Below are 19,675 nucleotides of genomic sequence, written 5' to 3' on the forward strand. Positions count from 1 at the left end.
TATATGTACCAATCTACATTTGTACAATTGTTCCCTCATTTCCTAATGACATTAGATGTTGGATCTAGCAAGGAAAATTCAGGCCCACCATAAATTCATTATAATGTTAAGTGCTGTTGAGAGACAAAAAAGCAAAGTACCAAAAATGAGGAAAATCTACTTGGAGGCAGGGCCACATAGAGGTCACAAAGGCAGAATCTAAAGCCACAGTGCTCAGTATCAATCCCAGTTTTACTGTCCTACTAACAAGCCATTCAACCTCTCAGTACCCCAGTGTCCTCCTCTGTCACATGGGAATAACACCTAAACCCATATCCCAGGCTGTGTGCATAGACTCAACATGGAGCCTGGCACACAAGGTGCTCAGCAAGAATGAATGATTGCTGTGAGCTATTTCATTACTATCAAGCTGCAGACCCATCTCTGCATGTACCTCATGTTCTGTAATAACTTCTCTCTCTGTACCCACAGTGTTTAGCACCCCACAGCTTATAAGCTCTGGGTAACACAGTCATAGGGATGTTATTAGACTCTGTCCTGTGCTGACTGAACCCTAGAAACCAGGGGTCCACTTTGTGGAGAGAAAGGGGTCCTACCCAGGGTGGGTGTTTGAGAACTCTGGTTCAGCCCAGAACTCAGAGCAGGAGGAGGAACAGTTTTTCAGGCTATGACAGGTTGAGTCAGCAGTATAATGGGGGTTTAGCTATGTCTTCATATGCTGTTTCTTAGATGCCCAGATACAAATAAGTTTTGCTTTTTTTTGTACCACAGCTCCCATCCAATAGCCAAAGTAAAGTGAGTATCTGAAAACTCCAAGCGTTAACTAGTAGATATAACAAATAAAACTGAATTCTCACCTACTAAGAGGCCTCCATTTGAACCTCCGTTAATAGTTAGCCTCTTGGGAGATGTGTAACCTTCCTTGATAAGATATTCAGCAGCACACTGAAAGTCATCAAAGCAGTTCTGTTTATTGGCCAAGATACCACCTACAATGTGCCAAAGTGAAAGAAAGTTAATTAACAAAACATTAAAAAACAAACAATATTTTAACCTAAGGGGAATTCAAATAATGATAAGGCATAGTTTGAATTATTGACAACTTAAAACACAGAGGGCTAACACAAAATGCCTCGATTTAAATTTTGTTATGCATTGTGGAAATCCACTGTCAGTACCACAACTGCTACTTCCTATGGTGGATTTGTGTTTTTCTAAAATCTCTTAGAATTTAAAAGGCAAATGCCTCAAAGGGAAAAAAGATGGTCTGTTAAGACATCAGAGAATGACAATGTGAAAGTGTGTCATCAAAAAGAACCTGAGGTCTGGGAGGAGCTGGATTAAAAACTGAAACAAGAGCTGGAGCAGTCCTGTCCTGCTTAAAATCCACATAGCAAGTGAGGAGGAGGCTGAGTGTATGGCCCCTACCCCTTCGGACCCCCCCACCACCCTACAAGGAAGAAAGAGATTAGTGCAGAGAGGTGCACTTCTCACCCCTCCTCTTTGCAGGGGTTTGAGGTGGGTAAGTGATTAGGAGAACTCAGCTCTCGGACTTTAAGCAACTAAGGGCAAAGAACTTAAGTAGGAATTAGGTGGGGAGGTGGCAGTGCACAGAGCACCCCATTACAATTTCTTCAGTCTTGAATGAAGAGGAGCTGAGCTTCCTCCTCTAGAAGTCATTCCACTATATAGAGCCAAACAAAAAAACTACTTAAAGAGAGGAACATTTGTAAGGTCTTGGAACATTTTAAAAGTAAAGGCCAAAAGTCAAAGTTGTGCCCTCGAAGGATGGATGTCTGAAATAACTATCTATGAAATGAACGAAAAGCAGACACAGATCTAATTAGATATTTGAGATTAATCACTTTTGCCGAAATACAATTAAAGATGAAGAAGTACTACTGAAGAAATTTTTTCATATCAAAATAAATGTTATTAAGATTCTAATAAGAAATTATTGGTGAATTAGAACAGCTAGGATTACTTAGTTTCCAGGAATAATATCATTTTGGGTATATAAGTATATTTTTTAAAGAACATTAAATTTTAAACTCAATTAACAGAATGGAATCTAAATTTATCAATCCTCACTATACTAGAGTCTAATTGGAAAAAGTCCATTTTGGGCCCCTTCACTGCCTAAATTAGGAGAAAGTTTGTGATCAGTCTAAACACAGGTAATCAACTTTTAGCCTCAGTCAAGCTGCAAACTCCCCTCCCCTCAAGGCTTTTGGATAATAACTTGGTTATAATTAACACAGAGTTGAGAAAGAGAGAGGTGACCAAGACCAGGACACCCTTCCCTATCAGAGCATGGTGGACACCTGATAACTAGAGGAATTTGTGGTGAAGAACCCAGGTTCTTGGGGTGAGAAGGCCACGGGGTCAGGAGTCCATGCAGTTGGGTGTCTAAGTGTGTCCCTCACCAACATCTTTACCCAAGAAAACAGGTGAGTCAAGGGGTCCAGACTTTAGCATATAGATTTGGGATATAAAACATATGATATGTGCAGGGATTTTATTTTTATTCTTCTTTTATTAGTCATCTCTTAATATCACAGTTTTGCAGTATGATTTTAGTGGAATTAAACTCTAATACAGGTCCAAGTCAAAACTGCACAAGGAATTCCATGCTGCTGTAAGTACAATGACAATTGATAAAGTCTTCAGGGATGACACCTGGCAGCAGTGACCCAACAATGGCTGACAGGCTGGGGCTTGTGTGTGAAGTAGGGACACTCACTTTTGCTAAGATGCTCAGATGCTCAAAGAGTCTGCTGTCTGACATCGGTCCTAGGGGTACATGCTGAACACCCAGAGGTCAAGCTCGGGGCTTTCCTACCTCTTGACACCTAACAGGTCCTTATGAAAACTCTTTACAGGTCTACCCCCCTCATCCTTGCTAATGTGATGCAGAAAACCAGAGCCACTGGCCTAGGGAGGCAGAAAAGAACGAGAGGGTGCACAGACGTGAAGGGTGGTCTTGAATGCTCCTCTTGCGGGAGAAGAGCCCCCTCGCCGGGTGCTGTGGCCATGCTGAGCGCTGGGGGCAAGCTCGTCCCAGCAGAGTCTCATACACAGCAGGTGATGTGCAGAGGAGTGAAGGTGCGCCTCACATGCCCCTCCCCCAAAACACAGGACTAAGGTAAGGGGAGAACGTCCTCTTCCAGTCATTGGTTAGTCTATGAATTCCAGTTACACAGAAGTCTGGGAGGCGGGAGTGCTCCGTATATAAAGAAAAGGAAAAGACAGGGTTTTAAAAATAAAGATTGCCATATTTTTTTTTTAAAGAATGACAACCTAGGGAATAAAGCCGAGTATAGAAGCAATTTGCTCAACTAGAATACATACTTCAGGGAGGCCAGAGCACGGGGACAAAATCATTAAAACCAGAAAAGAAAAATGACTGCGTTCTTGTGTTTAATAAAACCTGTACGTGATAGAGCCCCAGCAGCAGTGCTAGGAGGATGCAATTTCTCAGCAGTGCTGGGAAAAATCAGAGCAAACAGGCAAAAAGATGCCCAAACTGGGAACAGAAAGTTCTATTTCAGACTGCTCTCTGCTTTCATAGAGAAAATGCTATGTTATGAGATAGCTGGGCTTTTACTGTTTAGCATTATTTGGCTAACAGAAGACACAATAAATACCAAAAGTGTCCCCAGACTCACCTCCGACAGTGAAAGATAAAAATGTACCTCATTCATTGCTTAAAAAAAAAAGTGGATTATGGTCTTTAGGGGATGCTTCTGAAAAATACGTACTTCACTAAACAGACTGTAAAGGAAAAGAAAACGTGAAAAGACCAAGTTGTTAACATTTAAAAGGGGAGTGGTACCCGAACTGTGTTTGAAAGTATCCTTATTTTTCTGCCCTAACCTCTCAGCTCATTCAGACCTTGCTTTGATGATGCCATATTCGTGTCCCTGCAGAGAAAAGAACCTCACCTTTGTGCCACGTCTCTCCGTATTCGCCGCCTCCTCGGATGTTGGCCACTGCAAGGACACCACCCATGTGCCTCACAAAGATGAGCCTGGACACACTGAGCACAGTAAGAAGAGTTAACCTGCCGTTAACTGCCTAGTGAGGACCACGCTGCCTCCCTCCATCCCCCCGCCTCTCCACGTATCCCTAAGACACTGCACGTGACGGCATCTAAATAGGAGCCCCATACTTAATGTATATTACTTGACTGAAGTGGAAAATAGAACTTCTGACAAATGATTAACTGCAAAGCTCATACATTTTCATGAGCATTCAGCATTCCTCATTTTTAACAACTGTCTTGGCAAACAAAATACTGCCAGCCATGTGACACTGCAAGTGAATGGTGCTGTGCTTGAAGGAACATGGGTAATGGTCCCTGGTACTATTTTCCTCAGTATCTCTCTCCAAATTGTTCAAGTTGGAAAAAAGAAAGCTCCTGAGTTAGTGTCGTGACTCAGTGGAAACGAGCCCAACTAGTATCCTGAGGACTCTGGTTTGATCCCTGGCCTCACTCAGTGGGTCAAGGATCCAAAAAGAAAGCTCCTTCTGAAACAGGAATTTAAAACAGGTTTTCCAGTTTCAGAGAAACTGCGACAAACTAGGTGGGATGCAGGTAGAGGAGATCAAGGATACAGACCAGAAAATAAGAATGCAGTGCCCAGGACTGCTAGACATCAACAGAAGAAACCTTAGCACAAAGCTTCTAGGAGAAAGTTAAGTTCCATTGGAAAATTTGCATTTTATGTTTTCCTCCTTCTCTTCTCCTCTGACCCTAACAGTACTGAATGAGGCTAGCTTTCAATGTGCTGTTAGCTAAAATTAATTTTGCTTTGAGAACTCTTTCTGAAAATTTTATCTTTCTTTCTTTTAGTAACTGGGGAAACTGCAGGCTTCTGCAACCTGAGGCTGTAGATGGTCTGAGCGCTAATTTTCTGGATGTTGGGGATGCGAGGAAAGGAGAGTTGGGGTGAGTGATCAGACTACACCCATGTGGCTCTCTCTCTTCAAATTTTTTTTTGGGGGGGCGTCTTTTTAGGGCTGCACCTGTGGCATATGGAGGTTCCCAGGATAGGGGTCGAATCAGAGCTGTAGCTGCTGCCCGTGCCAGGCACAGCAATGCCAGATCTGAGCAGTGTCTGCAACCTACACCATAGCTCACGGCAATGCTGGATCCTTAACCCATTGAGCGAGGTCAGGGATCAAACCTGCATCCTTAGGGATATTAGTTGGGTTCGTTACTGCTGAGTAACGGACATTTTTCATGCACCTCAGATGGTCTCTACTGAAACTATCAGCATACCCGCTGGGTTCTAGGACACTTCCTTACTCATCTTTGATTCCCGACCCAGAGCAAGCTTAGTAAATACTTGTTGCACAGATGTGCTCAGGCAGTGTTGTCTTGCTCCAAGCTCCCTGTGGGGACTGAGGCAATGGGGCTCAAGTGCAGTCCTCTGACTTGTTCGCTGGATAAAACACATGTTCATGCATCTCTGTGACTTGAAACTGAAGCCTGTGTTTCATCACTTTCAGTGATAAGAGGGGCAAATAATAACACATTTCATTTTTTGCTGTAAGGACTAGGTAAAGCTAATGAACCACTAGCTAGTAGCTGATGCACAGACTAATAATGACAGAATAAATATGGTCCTACCACACAGACATGGATGTACCAATGCAAAGGCAAATCTCACTGCCTGGGGAACTCTCTGGCAAGAGATGAGCAGGCCGTCTATGGGCTCAGACTGGGGCTTGGTATAAAGAAGTCACCACAGAATGTAGCTTCCAATCAGTTTCCCTTCAATTTACTCACATGAGGATGTCTTAGAAATCTTCCAAAAATATTGTTCTATATGATGATTTCATACCTTCATCAACTCTTCACTAACAAAAGGATAAAATCAAACTCTTTCCCCAGCTGGTCAAAGAAGCTCACAACTTGGCAATAAACCACTTGAGGGCAGGGATTGAATTTCAAACCTCATCAGGTCTGAAATAACTAGCAGAGTGCTCTGCTGATATCAGTGCTCAACTTAACTCCTTGATTTTATTCAAAATGCTCAAAATTTAAAAATCATCAAGAATTTGCTCAAATTCCATTTTACACTATGAATGGGATAATAAAATCAATAGCAAATGTAAAAAATGTATGTTTTTTTCTCCCCGAACACAAGTTATTAGGAAATAGTCACAGAAACAGTACAGAACAATTTACAACGGTTGAATAGAGTATACAAAAAATATACTTGGGCTGAATATTAAGAGAGCCTATTTTAAGACTGTGCTGCTGAAAAATAGAGTCATTAGCCGAAACATCATTCCTCTGGAGAGAACCTCAGGGCAGGGGGTGGCAGCAAATGACAAACACGAGGGGGGAGCTTCCTTTCTTCTAGGCCTCACTTGACACTGACCTTCTGCAGCCTGGCAGCTGGCCTCAGCATCAAACCACTTAGTGCACTAAAGATGCAAAATTAGCTTGTCATGATCCTGAAACTCCTGACACTCCAACGTAGGTAGTTAACACATAATCCTGCCTCTTTTTGGAAACAACCAGCAAGAAACAGACACTTAAATGTATGAGAAAAGCATGATGCAGCAGACCAGTCTCTGGTTCTCTCCACTGTGGAGAGAAGATCCGCTACAGCTGAGGTTCCCTTACCTGTAGTTGGGAGTGATGGATATGTTGAAGCCGCCGTAGCCGTAGAGGAAGGCAGGATGAGAGCCATCCAATTTTATGCCCTTTTTATGGACGATGAACATGGGGATCTTTGTACCATCCTTGCTAGGGTAGAAAATCTAGGACAAAAGAAAGTAGAATAGTTAAGAGTTAGCATCCCTGAATAGACGCTTGCATGCTCTCACACGGGAAAAACAGGAAGAGAATTTTCTCTTCAAGATGCAGAGCCGCACAGTGAAGATCCAGCACCACGCAGCAACTAGCTGATGGTGAAGAATCTTTCTGTTTTCAGGGAGACAGTGTGGAGTAGTGAAAACAGACTTGAATTTGAATTCTTATTCCATAACGATCAAAAGCTAGGTGACCCCTGGGAAGCTGTTTATCCTCGCTCCACCTCAGTCCTTCCCTAAAAGGTGACTGTCACACCCACCTCCCAGGGTCTCCTCATGGCCCACGGAAGAGAAGAGGCCTTCAGTTCTTTGTTCACTCCCAGCCTCCCGCCCCAGCACTGGAAGTCAAATTTAGCTCTTCTGCCAAACAATCCAATCAAGGAAGACTTCTTTTCTAGGACAGAAATTTCATACTCGATTTCCTCTCTAAATGTGAAGACTCAACTTTTCTTCATGTCCCTATGTTCAGGTATTAAATAAACATTAGCAACAACATGTATTAGCTTAGAGAACAGAAGAGGAACAACTTAGAAATCCTATTGTTCCTGATTAAACAAAGACACCTTGTCCAGTATTAGCAATTAAGGCCCATGAGACCTTTCGGAATCTGGGCAACCTCAGGCCGGTTAACATTTCTACCTTCATTACTTTTTGGATAAAAGAAATAAGAAAATAAGGATTAGGAAGAGAGCAAACGGTCAGCCACAGAAAAAGCCCTAAGTCACCAAAAGCTGATAATCGTTTCTTTCAGATAGAAAATATGTAAATAGCTTTCTCTCTGGGCAATCCTGCTGTCTTTATCCCAAATGACACCTGGAAAGTGCCCCAGCCTAGAAACCTCTTGATGACCTCACATGTCACAATCAAGGACAAAAGCTTCTATACTGAGTGTGACTTGAAGCCATATTCTATCCAAAGCTTTTAAAGGTACAGGTGCTATTGTAAAGTCCTTTGAAATGAACAGTTGGTGGGCACGGGGAGAGGCAAGGTAGATTTGGAGAAAGGCACTCCAGGGCCACAATGAATGCCTGCAAATCTGGTCATTTTTTGAAACCTGCCAAGTAGTATAAAAAGCATTTATTTCTGACTTTGGAGAGAAACACTGAGAGGGACGTAAATTTGGCAGTTTAGGACTCATGGAGAATACACTGCAGAGTTCAAGATGATCAGAGGTGACACAGTTGTATTTAAAGCTAATGCCAGTCACTGTGTGTGTGGTAAAGTAAATGCAGAGTAAGAGGAACACGTGGTTGGCTGGGGCCAATGAGCTAAAATAAAATGCCTTCAACCAGACTTGGGGACGATCTGGAACATTCTTACCACAGAAGCAATGGCATTGAAGAGGCGGAGGGCCAAACTGTCTCACAGGATTCTACCGATACTGAACAATCTATTTAAAAATGAGTGTTCCCTCCAGTTACCTAACTTACCACCTATCCTCAAATTCCACCCTGGGCCCCATCCCTCTCCAGTCCTGCTAAGTCCTCATCAGGCAACACCCTTCCTGCACCCCCCTGTCAGCTGGACGGTGCACCTCTGTCCCCACTATGCACTCTCAGACCCTCCTGCTCGTAGAGTGCACCCATCACCTTGCTATAGCTTGGCCCTTAGAACTTGAAACTCTTCTGTAAGGAATTCGCATTTTCCTGTGACTCCAACTTGTTCTTTCTCCACCTCCCTCCCTTCCTTCCTTTTTTTTTTTTTTTTTTTTTTTTTTTGTCTTTTGTCTTTTGTTGTTGTTGTTGTTGTTGCTATTTCTTGGGCCGCTCCTGCAGCATATGGAGGTTCCCAGGCTAGGGGTTGAATCGGAGCTGTAGCCACCAGCCTACGCCAGAGCCACAGCAACGCGGGATCCGAGCCGTGTCTGCAACCTACACCACAGCTCACGGCAACACCGGATCGTTAACCCACTGAGCAAGGGCAGACACCGAACCCGCAACCTCATGGTTCCTAGTTGGATTCGTTAACCACTGTGCCACGACGGGAACTTCCCTTCCTTTTTTTAAAAGAAAACTTTTATTACAACATTCTGTCCCTTATGTCGCTCCACTGAGCTTTCCTGCACAGCTTGTGACCCTTAGCCAGCCCTTTAAGTGTCACTAATGCTTGAAATCTTCTAATTCTAACCTAACCCACGGGGTTCCTTTCCTCCTCTGGGCTGCTGGGCACTCAGGAAATGCCAACTCACTTCATTACATATTAGTAATATTGAACACATGGGCTCTGAACGTATGCCTTAGGTCTTTTTTTCTTTCCTCTAATGAATTTACGTTTTTTTCCCCTTGACTTTTCTTTCCTATGTCTTTCCCAAGTGTCTTTCTTATACCTATTTTTTTGTGCCTAATTAATACCAAAGGAGCTGTTCTCAGTGTTCTCCATTTTCTTCCATTCCCAACACTGCCCACTGTAATCTCCTCCTCTTTGTCCCCAGCTTTGCCTATCTTCACGGGGGCCGTCTGTGTGGAGTTCTTGAAAGACCTGCCACCAACTTCACTCGCCCTCTATGACCCCAGAGAAAGACGGACCACTTGTTTCTTACCAAGTCCACCACCCTCAGAATCTTCTAGTTACCACAACTTTTCCTTTTTGTACTGTCTCCCTTTTTTGGGCAAACAAACAGACTCAAATTTCTCCTATCCCATATAACTAAAGAAAAGAAACAAAATCTTCTGTACTGCCCTGTTGGCCTCTCAAGCTAAATTTCCATCCCATTTCCTTCCTGATGAAACAAATCCACAGTAACCTACACCCACAGCTCACAGGTCCCCACATCTCACTCAGTCCTGTCCCCAAGAGCACCCTTTCAAAGGGCATCGATGAATATTTCCATCCTTCTTGTACCTCCATCCCTGCCTCTATATATAATGATGTATATCCTTGCCAATGTTTTCATATGCTTATAACAAAACCTCTATTTACACATATTCATATACACAGGTTAGTATTAAATGGCAATAGAATCAGTCCAATGTCAGGCTACAACTTCTGCCTCCTCTCTTACCAAGATATTATGAAATTCTTTCCAGGTGAGGACACCCAAACTTATTACCTCATCAAAAAGAAAAAAAAAAAAAAAAAAAAAAAGGCTGTCTAGTATTTTATCGTATGAAAGTACACACATTTATTTAACTGTTTTCTCTTCAAAGGCTATTCAAACTATTCTTTGTTTTTCTGTTAATCAACAATGATGGAGTAAGTCCCTTTTACATAAATCTTAAGTACTTATGCTATGATTTTTCTTTTTCTTTTTTTTTGGAGGGGTCTTTTTAGGGCCGCAACTGAGGCATATGGAGGTTCCCAGGCTGGGGTCAAAATGGAGCTTTAGCCTGTGGCCTATGCCACAGCCACCATAATGCCAGATCCAAGATGCATCTGTGACCTACACCACAGATCACAGCAATGGCAGCACCAGATCCTTAAACCACTGAACAAGGCCAGGGATCGAACCTGTGTTCTCATGGATACCAGTCAAATTCACTTCTGCTGAATCACAATGGGAACTCCTGCTATGATTTATACAGGATATATTTTTAGACATGAGCCAGCTAGATTAAAGTGTATGTACATTTAAAACGTCGATAGATTCTGACAAATAATTCTCTAAAAATGGTATATCAACATAAGCTCTTAATGACAGTTATTACCTAAGTGTCAATTTCTCATTAGCAGTGGATGTTAAGATGGATTTTAATCTTCGCTAGTCTAAGAGGCAAACATTACCATCTCATTATCATTTTAAGATTCAGTTTTTAAGTTACGAGACATTTTCATCTGTTACTGTATAGCTCTTCCTCAGAAAACGAAGTGTGCCTACCTTTTCGTGTGTTACTTTCTCATTAGTTTACAGAAATTCTTCTTTTTTTTTTTTTTTTTTTTTTTTTGCTTTTTAGGGCCACACTTGTGGCATATAGAAGTTTCGAAGATAGCAGTCCAATTGGAGCTACAGCTGCCGGGCTACACCACAGCCATAGCCACATCAGATCCTAGCTGTGTCTGCAACCTACACCATAGCTCTCAGCGATGCTAGATCCTTAACCCAGTGAGCAAGGCCAGGGATCATACCCGTAACCTCAAGGTTCCTAGTCAGATTTGTTTCTGCTGCACCATAACGGGAACTCCCAGAAACTTTTCTTATATTAAGGATATTTACCCTTTTTTTCCTACCATACATTTTGTTGGTATTTCCTCCCCATCCATATAGCCTGTTTTTAAACTTTCTTTGAATATAGATGCCACACACACACACACATATATTTATGTGTATACATATATATATATATATATTTACGTATGTGTGCACACACACACAAATAGATAGGACTCCCTCACTCCAAGTTGTAGAAAATATTTTTTTGTATTTTGAATTTTTATATTTATAGTTATAACCCAAATGAAGTTTATTTTTACATATAGCCTAGTATCTAACCGCTCTTCCCCAAATGGCCAACTACTACACCAGAATAATTCTTTTCCCCACTGTTCAGAAATGCCACTTTTGAATTAGGTTCTGCCCAGGCCTCATCCATTTCGATTCCTATCTGGCAACTGCTTCTTTGGCTTCCAAGTTGGAATATTTCTCTTTTCCAACTTTCCCAACAGATCTACTACTAGCTCTTCCTCCTGCTGCCAAATGCATTGTTTTGCAGTTGTCTACTTTTGGTCTTCTCTTTTCTCTGTGAATTCCCCACCTGCCATCTCACAGAGCTCCAGTAAACTACCCTGGGCTAAGGACCTTCATTCTACACTGGCAGGTCCCCATGAGGGGCTGGTTAGGAAGCCCCTCTGGCTGCACTGCTCTGAGGGCTATGGTTGCACACGGTGGGTGGCCTGTCTGCATCCACAAGCCAACGTGCTCTAGGAATACCTGGTACGGGCTCCTCTTTGGGGCCTCTCGTTTTGGCTAGCAACAGGGGTCCCTTGTCACACCCCAACTGCCAACTCTGGAATCGCATCCTGTGTCAAGGACCCCACCCTCAGGCACCAGTTCCTCCATTCCTCTCCCATGTGTACTGGTGACCCCGCCCGGTTCCCTCTGCTGCACTAGTCTCAGACTACCTGGTTTCCTGACTCCTCTCATTTACTAAAAAGAAGCTGTGGCAGGAGTAATAGAACCCTGGACTATTATTAGTAACATATACTAATCACAATGTACTTTTTATATTTATATCATACAGAAGCCATTGGTGCTTGATGAGGAGACAACTGCTGGAGCTTAAACCCACGGGCGTGTTCCTATTATTCAATAGTTTATTGCTACAACAACACTCAGGTTCAAGTTAAAAAGCAGAAAGGCTTATTATACTTCATTCCCTCATACTTGTAACCAAATGAGAGTGAACTGACAATACAAATCCATTCCTTTAGAGTGTCCATTGCGGGCACAGCCCTGTACTGAAATGCCAAAGCCTTCAGGGGCCCCTTAGTGGACAGGAAAACAAAGTGCTCACATGGGATCTAGCAGGCAGCCACTTGAGGAACAGAAAGGCTGTCCGTCACCCAGGGCCAACTGCTCACGCCAAGCTGACCCCCTCCCCCCGCCCCCCCATCTTCCCCGATCCTGTCAGTGACAGAGCAAACACTTTGTGGGGCAGAGCCAGTCCAACCAGGAGCTGGTGACACCGACATGAGCCCCAGGGTCTTTGCCTGGCACACCTGTCCACCTTTACAGACACAAGCACCACCAAAGAAACTGAGATGGACAGAAGGTCTTTAGAAGGACCCATGAGACCTCATGCGAGGGACTCTCTTGGCATGTTTCTATGTGTCCCCTTCATCAGGGACACCACAGCCGAAAAATAAACAAGACCATGATCAAAGCCACAGTTATTCTAGACGTGAGTGAGCTGACCAACTGATCGAACACTGAATTAAGAAAGGTTCCTTCCTTAATCTAGTGTTCCTCCCTTTTAAAACTTAAATTCTTCATTGCGAGACGCTCACAGCAGCATGACAATGTTAGTCCATACTTAAAACCAGGACATTCAGCACAAGGTGATAAGGAACCAGACCCCCTGGGAAGCCCAGGCCACTTCTCCACAAAGGATGGAGATGGGTATTTTCAAGCAGTTGTGAGACTGTGCCACCTGGGGAAGAAAGCTGGTGTCAGCTCTTTCTCAGCCCTAGGATCATCCCAAATCCTGGGGAGAAACATGAGACCGCTACTCTGGGACCTCATCTAGCTGGTCACCCTCTTATTTTACAGCGAGAAACCTGAGATCCATGAAGCTAAGATAAAGGCCAAGGTAGCACTGCCAGTGCCTATAAAATTATCTCCTAGTCCCAAAGTAATTCACTTCAAGCTGTTACTTCCTGGAAGCATCTTTACTGGGTGTAATTATGTAAAATTTTGCAAACGTTAGAACCTTTGGCATAGGTATAATAGTTCCTCCTTCCCCCAAGACAGTGATCACCAGTTTCTGTGGAATCTAGGGGACAAATATTTGGCTAGAGATATCATACTTTATTTACTTTTCTGTTTCTGTTACCCTCTTGAAAACATTCATTCCAGACAGAGGGGTTATTATTACTATTTTTAAGGCAAAATGAAGTCTGCTTATAAAGATCCTTATCCCAGGAGTCATCAATGTTAAAATCTTGAGGACAGAAAGAATATTAAAACAGTAACAAAAATCCCACTCTCTCACACCATTCTACTAAAAAATTCAATTGTATTTTTAAAAGGCACAATTCACTTCAGAATTAAACAAAAAATACTTGAGAGAACATAAGCAAATTAAAGCCAACTTGCTAAGTAATCACTTTAAAGCAGCTCATTTTGCACATTTAAAACCAGATGCTAATGAACAACTGTTTCACAGATAAGCATTCACTGATCTTTGAGATGAATCCTTTAAATTAAAAAACACTTGAGGAAAAGAAAGAAAAGGTTTATATAATTGTACCTCATCAAAAGTGTCAGAAATGAGCCATTCTTATTGTCAAGTATGACAGTGCAGAAGTATCACTAAATATAGAGTGCTTTTACTCTGGAAGTGTGTTGGCACAGAGGGCACTCCCTGTATGTATGTCCAGCTGTCTTAACATGTGAATCTGGTTTCTTACAGATGAAATAAAAGCATATTCCTTTAAAGGAAAAACAGGAGCAAGGGAATGTAACAAATCAAGGTTCCGTTACTGTTCTTCAGAATGACATCAGGGAGTTCCCGTTGTGGCTCAGTGGGTTACGAACTTGAGTAGTATCCATGAGGATGCAGGTTCGATCCCTGGCCTCAGTGGGCTAAGGATCCGGAGTTGCCCTGAGCTGTGATGTAGGTTGCAGAGAAAGCTTGGATCCTGTGTTGCTGTGGCTGTGGTGTAGGCTGGCAGCTACAGCTCTGATTCAACCCCTAGCCTGGGAACCTCCGTATGTTGCAGATGCGGCCCTAAAAAAGCAAAAAAAAAAAAAAAAAAAAGAATGACATCAGTCATGAAAAGATCACCTCTCTACCGAAATGATTCCTTTTCTTGAGATAAAGATATTTAGTAATAAAATCAATCTTGCTAACACATTTGAACATGTGTAACCATTTAACTTCCTCAAACAAGCGATCTTCACCCCCACAGTTTGCTCCCTGAGGCAAACGCCAGGACTCTCCTTATCACCGGTAATGGGATGTGCTCATCCTCAGAAGATGAAGGAAAACTGTAAAGTGCAAGCCTTTCGCAGAGGAGAATGTCTGGTGACAGCAACTCCCACCTAATTTTAGAGGCTCACAGGTTGAAAGGAGAATGTTCACGAAAGGGTGCTGAGCTTCCCTTTTCATCAGACCTGACAGAGGCCACTCGTGTGGCCTGTGCTGAGTGTGGCAAATACATGTGACGAGGAGCAGAGCTGCTCAGAAATTCCATGCTCAATGCAGACAGGGAACAAGACATTCCATCACCCAAAGAGCTGGGCAGAGGGCAACCTCTGTGCCCCATTATCTTGTAAGACAAGTGGATGCAGAACTGTGAGGAGGCCCTGTACATTTCTGTGCTTAGGTTAAAAATACCAGCCCGGCACTGGGAGGCTGTAATCCTATCTCTTTCACAGACTTGATTTTGGAGGGGCGGGAGGAGTTTAAGTTACCTCTGGGCAGAAAATATATAGGGGAGTGTCTACTCTGGATTGTTTTAGCTTGCATTCCAAAGGACAGCTAAACACTTTTGTACCACCAGAGATGTAAAGAACTCCCGTGAGGCACCTCTATGACAGCAAAGTCAGTCTATTTAAAATCCACTTTGCCTTTTGGGGCACTTTTTGAGTCCCAAGAACGTACTAAGTGGTATATGCAGAGTCCCTGCAGAAATGCACCAGCTCTCAGAGGCTCAGCTATCTGTTCTTTGGGATAACAAACCTATTTCCAGGCTCAAACTGTGCAGCAAGATGTGAATTAGAAAGTGGAAGGTTCTGAACACAAGTAAAGACAATGGTACTGGCAGAACTGGAACATGACACTGATGAGCTTGGAAGAGTTGAGAAGTGTTCAGGTATTTAAAGGTAGTAAGACATCTGGGGCTGTGATGAAAAACAGGATTTGACTGTGAGACAGAAAAGCCGTCTTTAGTTCCACTGCTCTGATCTCTTTGTGGTGGAGGCAAACACAGAGACATTTCCATCGAAGTGAAGGACCTACTCACTACACGCAGAGGTCCTGTTTTGTAACAGAGATCAGTTCCAAGGGCGTGCTCACAGGACGCACGCTGCCCTGTGATGAGGCTTACTACAAGGGGGTCAGGCTGCACAGGGAAGGCACGTGTGTTTGCTTTGTTCTTCATTAAAACGGCACGATGAGTCCACCTTCAGGATTACGAGTGTTGCACTATGTGCATTCAATAAATGTTTGCTGAATAAATAAATGAGGTAGAACTCCATATTAACCACTTTTTCTGATTGCATCAATACCTTATTTACCAGCTTGCCTCAGTTCCTCAGGCTCAAAGTCACCCTGGCTGCCTCTCACATATCATCTTATCTCTCCCTGCCTATCCACATGGAGGCCTTGTTTCCTAACAGGACTCTTGCTTTCAATTTGGGGAAATCTGTTACCAGATTAATCTTCCTGATATTAAAACAAATGTCCCCCTTTTTTTGGTCTTTTTTTTAGGACCACACCCAAGGCATATGGAAGTTCCCAGGCTATGGGTCAAATCAGAGTTGTAGCTGCTGGCCTATGCCACAGCCATGACAATGCCAGATCTGAGTTGTGGAACTCCTCAACATCTATTTATGATAAAAACTCTCAACAATGTGGGCACCGAGGGAACATACCTCAACATAATAAAAGCCATATGTGATAAGCCCGCAGCTAAAATCATACTCAATGGTGAAAAACTGAAAGCTTTTCTCTAAGGCCAGGAACCAGACAAGATGTCCATTCTCGCCACTATTTTTCAACATGGTATTGCAAATCTTAGCCAGAGCAATTAGACAAGAAAAAGAAGTAAGTATCTATACTAGAAAAAAAGAAGTAAAACTGTAACTATTCTCAGATAACATGATATCATATATATAAAAACCCTAAAGACTCCACCAAAACACTATTAGAACTAATCCACAAATTTAGTAAAGTGGCAGGATACAAAATCAGTGCGCAAAAGTTTGTTGCATTTCTTTACACTTATAATGAACTATGAGAGGAGTTCCCGTCATGGCTCAGTGGTGAACGAACCACTAGTATCCATAAGGACACGGGTTCAATCCCTGGCCTTACTCATAGGGTTAAGGATCCAGCATTGATGTGAGTTACATGGTCACAGATGCAGCTCAGATCCCAAATTGCTGCGGCTGAGGTATAGGCTGGCAGCTACAGCTCTGACTGGACCCCTAGCCTGGGACCCTCCATATGCTGCAGGTGTGGCCCTGAAAAGACCAAAAAAAAAAAAAAAAAAAAGAAAAAAAGAAAAAAGAAAGAACTATGAGAAAGAGAAATTAACAGTCCTATTTGCAATTCCATCAAAAAGAATAAAAGACCTAAAAATAAGTCTGAGGGGGTTAAAGACCTATATATTGAAAACTACAAGACATTAATTGAAGAAACTGAAAAAGACATAAATAAATGGAAGGACATTCCATGCTCATGGACTGGAAGAATTAATATTGTTAAAATGCCCATATCATGAAAAGCAATATACAGATTCAATGCAACCCCTATCAAAATTCCAACAGTTTTTTTCACAGAAATGGAAAAAAAAAATCTTAAAATTGGTATGGAACTGCAAGAAAGATCCTAAATAGCCAAAGCAATCTTGAGAAAGAACAAAGCTGGAGGTAATCATGCCTCCAGATTTCAAACTATATTATAAAGTTACAGTAATCAAAGCAGTATGGTACCAGTATAAAAACAGACACATAGATCAATGGAGCAGAACAGAAAACCCAGAAATAAACCCATGCTCATATGGTCAACTAATTTACAACAAAGGAACAAGAATGTCAAGAGAGAAAAGACAGTTTCTTCAACAAATGGTGACTGGAAAACTGGACAGCCACGTGTGAAAGAATAAAAATGGATCACCATCTTACACAATACACCAAAGGTAACTCAAAATAGACTAAACACTTGGCCATAACACGTGAAACCATAAAACTCCCAGATGAAAACATAGTTGGTAAGTTCCTTGACATGGGTATTGATGATTTTTTGAATCTGACACCAAAAGCAAAAGCAAGAAAAGTGAAAATAAGTAAGTGGGACTAATGAAACTAAAGCTTCCGCATAGCAAAGGATGTATAACCTTTAGACCATCAATAAAATGAAAGGGCAATCTACTAAATGGGGAAAAATAACTTCAAATCATGTATCCGATAAGGGGCTATTCTCCAAAATACATGAAGAACACATACACCTCAATAGAAAAAAAGCCAACAATCCAATTAAAAAATGGGCAGGAAGAAAAAAATGGGCAGAAGATCTGGATAGACATTTTTCCAAAGAAGACATACAGATAGCCAACAAGTACATGAAAAGATATGCAACATCAGTAATCATCAGGCAAATGAAAATCAAAACACTGAGATATCACTTTACCTGTTAGAATGGCTATTATCAAAAAAGACAAGAAATAATACATGTTGGCAAAGATGTGGAGAAAAGGGAACATTATGTACTATTGTTGGTGGGAATGTAAATTGGTGCAACCACTATGGAAAACAGTATGGAGGTTCCTTAAAAAAAACAAAAACAAAAAAACACCCAGAACTATCATATGATTTAGCAATCCCACTTCTGGGTATTTATCTGAAGAAAATGAAAACACTAATTAAAAAAAATATATATGCACCCTTATGTTTTTGCAGCATTATTTACAATAGCCAAGACATGAAAATAACCTAAGTGTCCAACAACAGATAAAGAAATGGTGAGATACACAAACACACATATACAGGAGTATTATTCAGTCATAAAAAAGAATGAATCTTGATATTTGAGACAATATGGGTGGACCCTGAGGGCATTATGCTAAGTCAAATAAGTGAGTCAGAGAAAGACAAATACTCTGCCATCTCTCTTACATGTGGAATCCAAGAAAACAAAGTAAAAAAACCCAAAACAAAACCCTGCTCATAGAGAAAGACTGGTGGTTGCCAGAGCTGGGGGTGGGGGAGAAATGGGTGAACTGTTTTGTCTTGTTTTTAGCTTTAATACATTGTATAAATTTTTTTTAAAGAAAAAACTCCAAACAAACACAGCAGTCGAGAGTCTTGCATCAAAATGTTTGTAAGCTGAAAAGTAAGAAAGTATAAATTAACTCTGGTTGAGGTACTTAAGAGACTATATAAAGCATGGATAAAGTCCCAAACTTCCAACTTATTACTAATGAAAAACACTGCACATCTGACATTTTCCTCTGTGTAGCTGTTAATCTATTAATTTGGCAATGCCATGGCAGATGAGCTTTACGGCTCTTAAACTGTTCAGTTATGTTAATTTACTCATGAGATGGCACCGGCATCATAAATATCCAACAAGAACACTTGTAATCCATTCCAAATCTTCATTAACTCAAACCTACAGCAGACCACTTTTTAATTTTATCGCACTAGAAAAATAAAATTAATAACCAAAATGCTGGAAAGACAAACTCCAGCCAGACTGTTCAGTAACAGACGAGAAATGTGCAGCTTACCAATTTGTGGCTGGCAGTCATGCATCCTTAAAAGCATGAACTATTAAAGAGAGACAGATGTTAGGAGAAAGTGGAGTGGTGCTTCTGCCATCAAGCAGTTTGTGGTCATGGGGGCAGGGGGGTAATAAAATAACCTGCACAGAGTGGCCCTGAATAGAGGACAGTGTTGGCAAAAGCCCCAGAACCAGGAAGCTGGCACAACTGTCCAATTACCGTTTTCCCTTTGAACATCCAAAGGAAAACTGCAAAACACTGAGGAGCAAATGCACACAAAATAATCCAGTTGCAGAAAAATGAATGACTGGAATACTGAAAGGGTGAATTTGGAAGTAAAATTCATATCACAAAGCTATTTATTTATGAGAGTTTCTGCTGGCATCCAATACTACCATTACACTCGGATCTACTTCTACCTAGTTTCTCAGACAACCGACATGCAAACCACCAAAACAGACCCCTCAGGTGAGTAAGAGGTAAAAAAGAAGCCCATCATAGATGATTTCATGTCACTTTAAAAACCATCATTAGGAAGCTCATGAGTGCGCAGTGCCTTTCACTCCCCCCAATAGGACAAGTAGGCCCAGAAGTGGACTTGTGCTGGCGAGGATGGGCTGCAAAAGGGTGGCCAATTAGAAGGGACAGAACAGAGGCCCAGAGGCACAAACAGCTACTGGAAGGCAACTCACCAGGGGGCAGAGAAGAGCAATGGGGGAAAAATGAAGGCAAATCACAAAGTTCA

General features: G+C 42.0%; 1 protein-coding gene and 1 long non-coding RNA gene across 16 annotated transcripts in view; one reads left to right on the forward strand and one right to left on the reverse strand.

Moving 5' to 3' along the window:
- LOC106508909 (uncharacterized) overlaps positions 1-6,127 on the forward strand; it is a 156,082-nt gene extending 149,955 nt beyond the window's left edge. For 6 of the 7 annotated variants that reach the window (XR_014806507.1, XR_014806506.1, XR_014806499.1 and 3 more), the window contains one exon: positions 2,883-3,241. This is a non-coding gene — a long non-coding RNA (uncharacterized LOC106508909). Of the gene's footprint in view, positions 1-2,882; positions 3,242-3,883 lie in introns of those variants that run through there. The other variant, XR_014806494.1, reaches the window with a different exon arrangement.
- PREP (prolyl endopeptidase) overlaps positions 1-19,675 on the reverse strand; it is a 562,439-nt gene that overhangs the window by 13,962 nt on the left and 528,802 nt on the right. For 8 of the 9 annotated variants that reach the window (XM_085011432.1, XM_021083601.2, XM_085011429.1 and 5 more), the window contains 3 exon segments: positions 6,641-6,777; positions 3,945-4,039; positions 858-989 (listed from right to left, as the gene is read on the reverse strand). In XM_085011432.1, coding sequence (XP_084867558.1) covers positions 858-989; positions 3,945-4,039; positions 6,641-6,777 — 364 coding nt within the window. 9 annotated transcript variants of the gene reach the window in all.

Source organism: Sus scrofa, chromosome 1 (genome assembly GCF_054392235.1).
Source record: "Sus scrofa isolate SSC_HxYL_T2T_F1_AM1 chromosome 1, Sscrofa_HxYL_maternal_Yorkshire_Landrace_v2.0, whole genome shotgun sequence".
NCBI classification, from domain to species: domain Eukaryota; kingdom Metazoa; phylum Chordata; class Mammalia; order Artiodactyla; family Suidae; genus Sus; species Sus scrofa.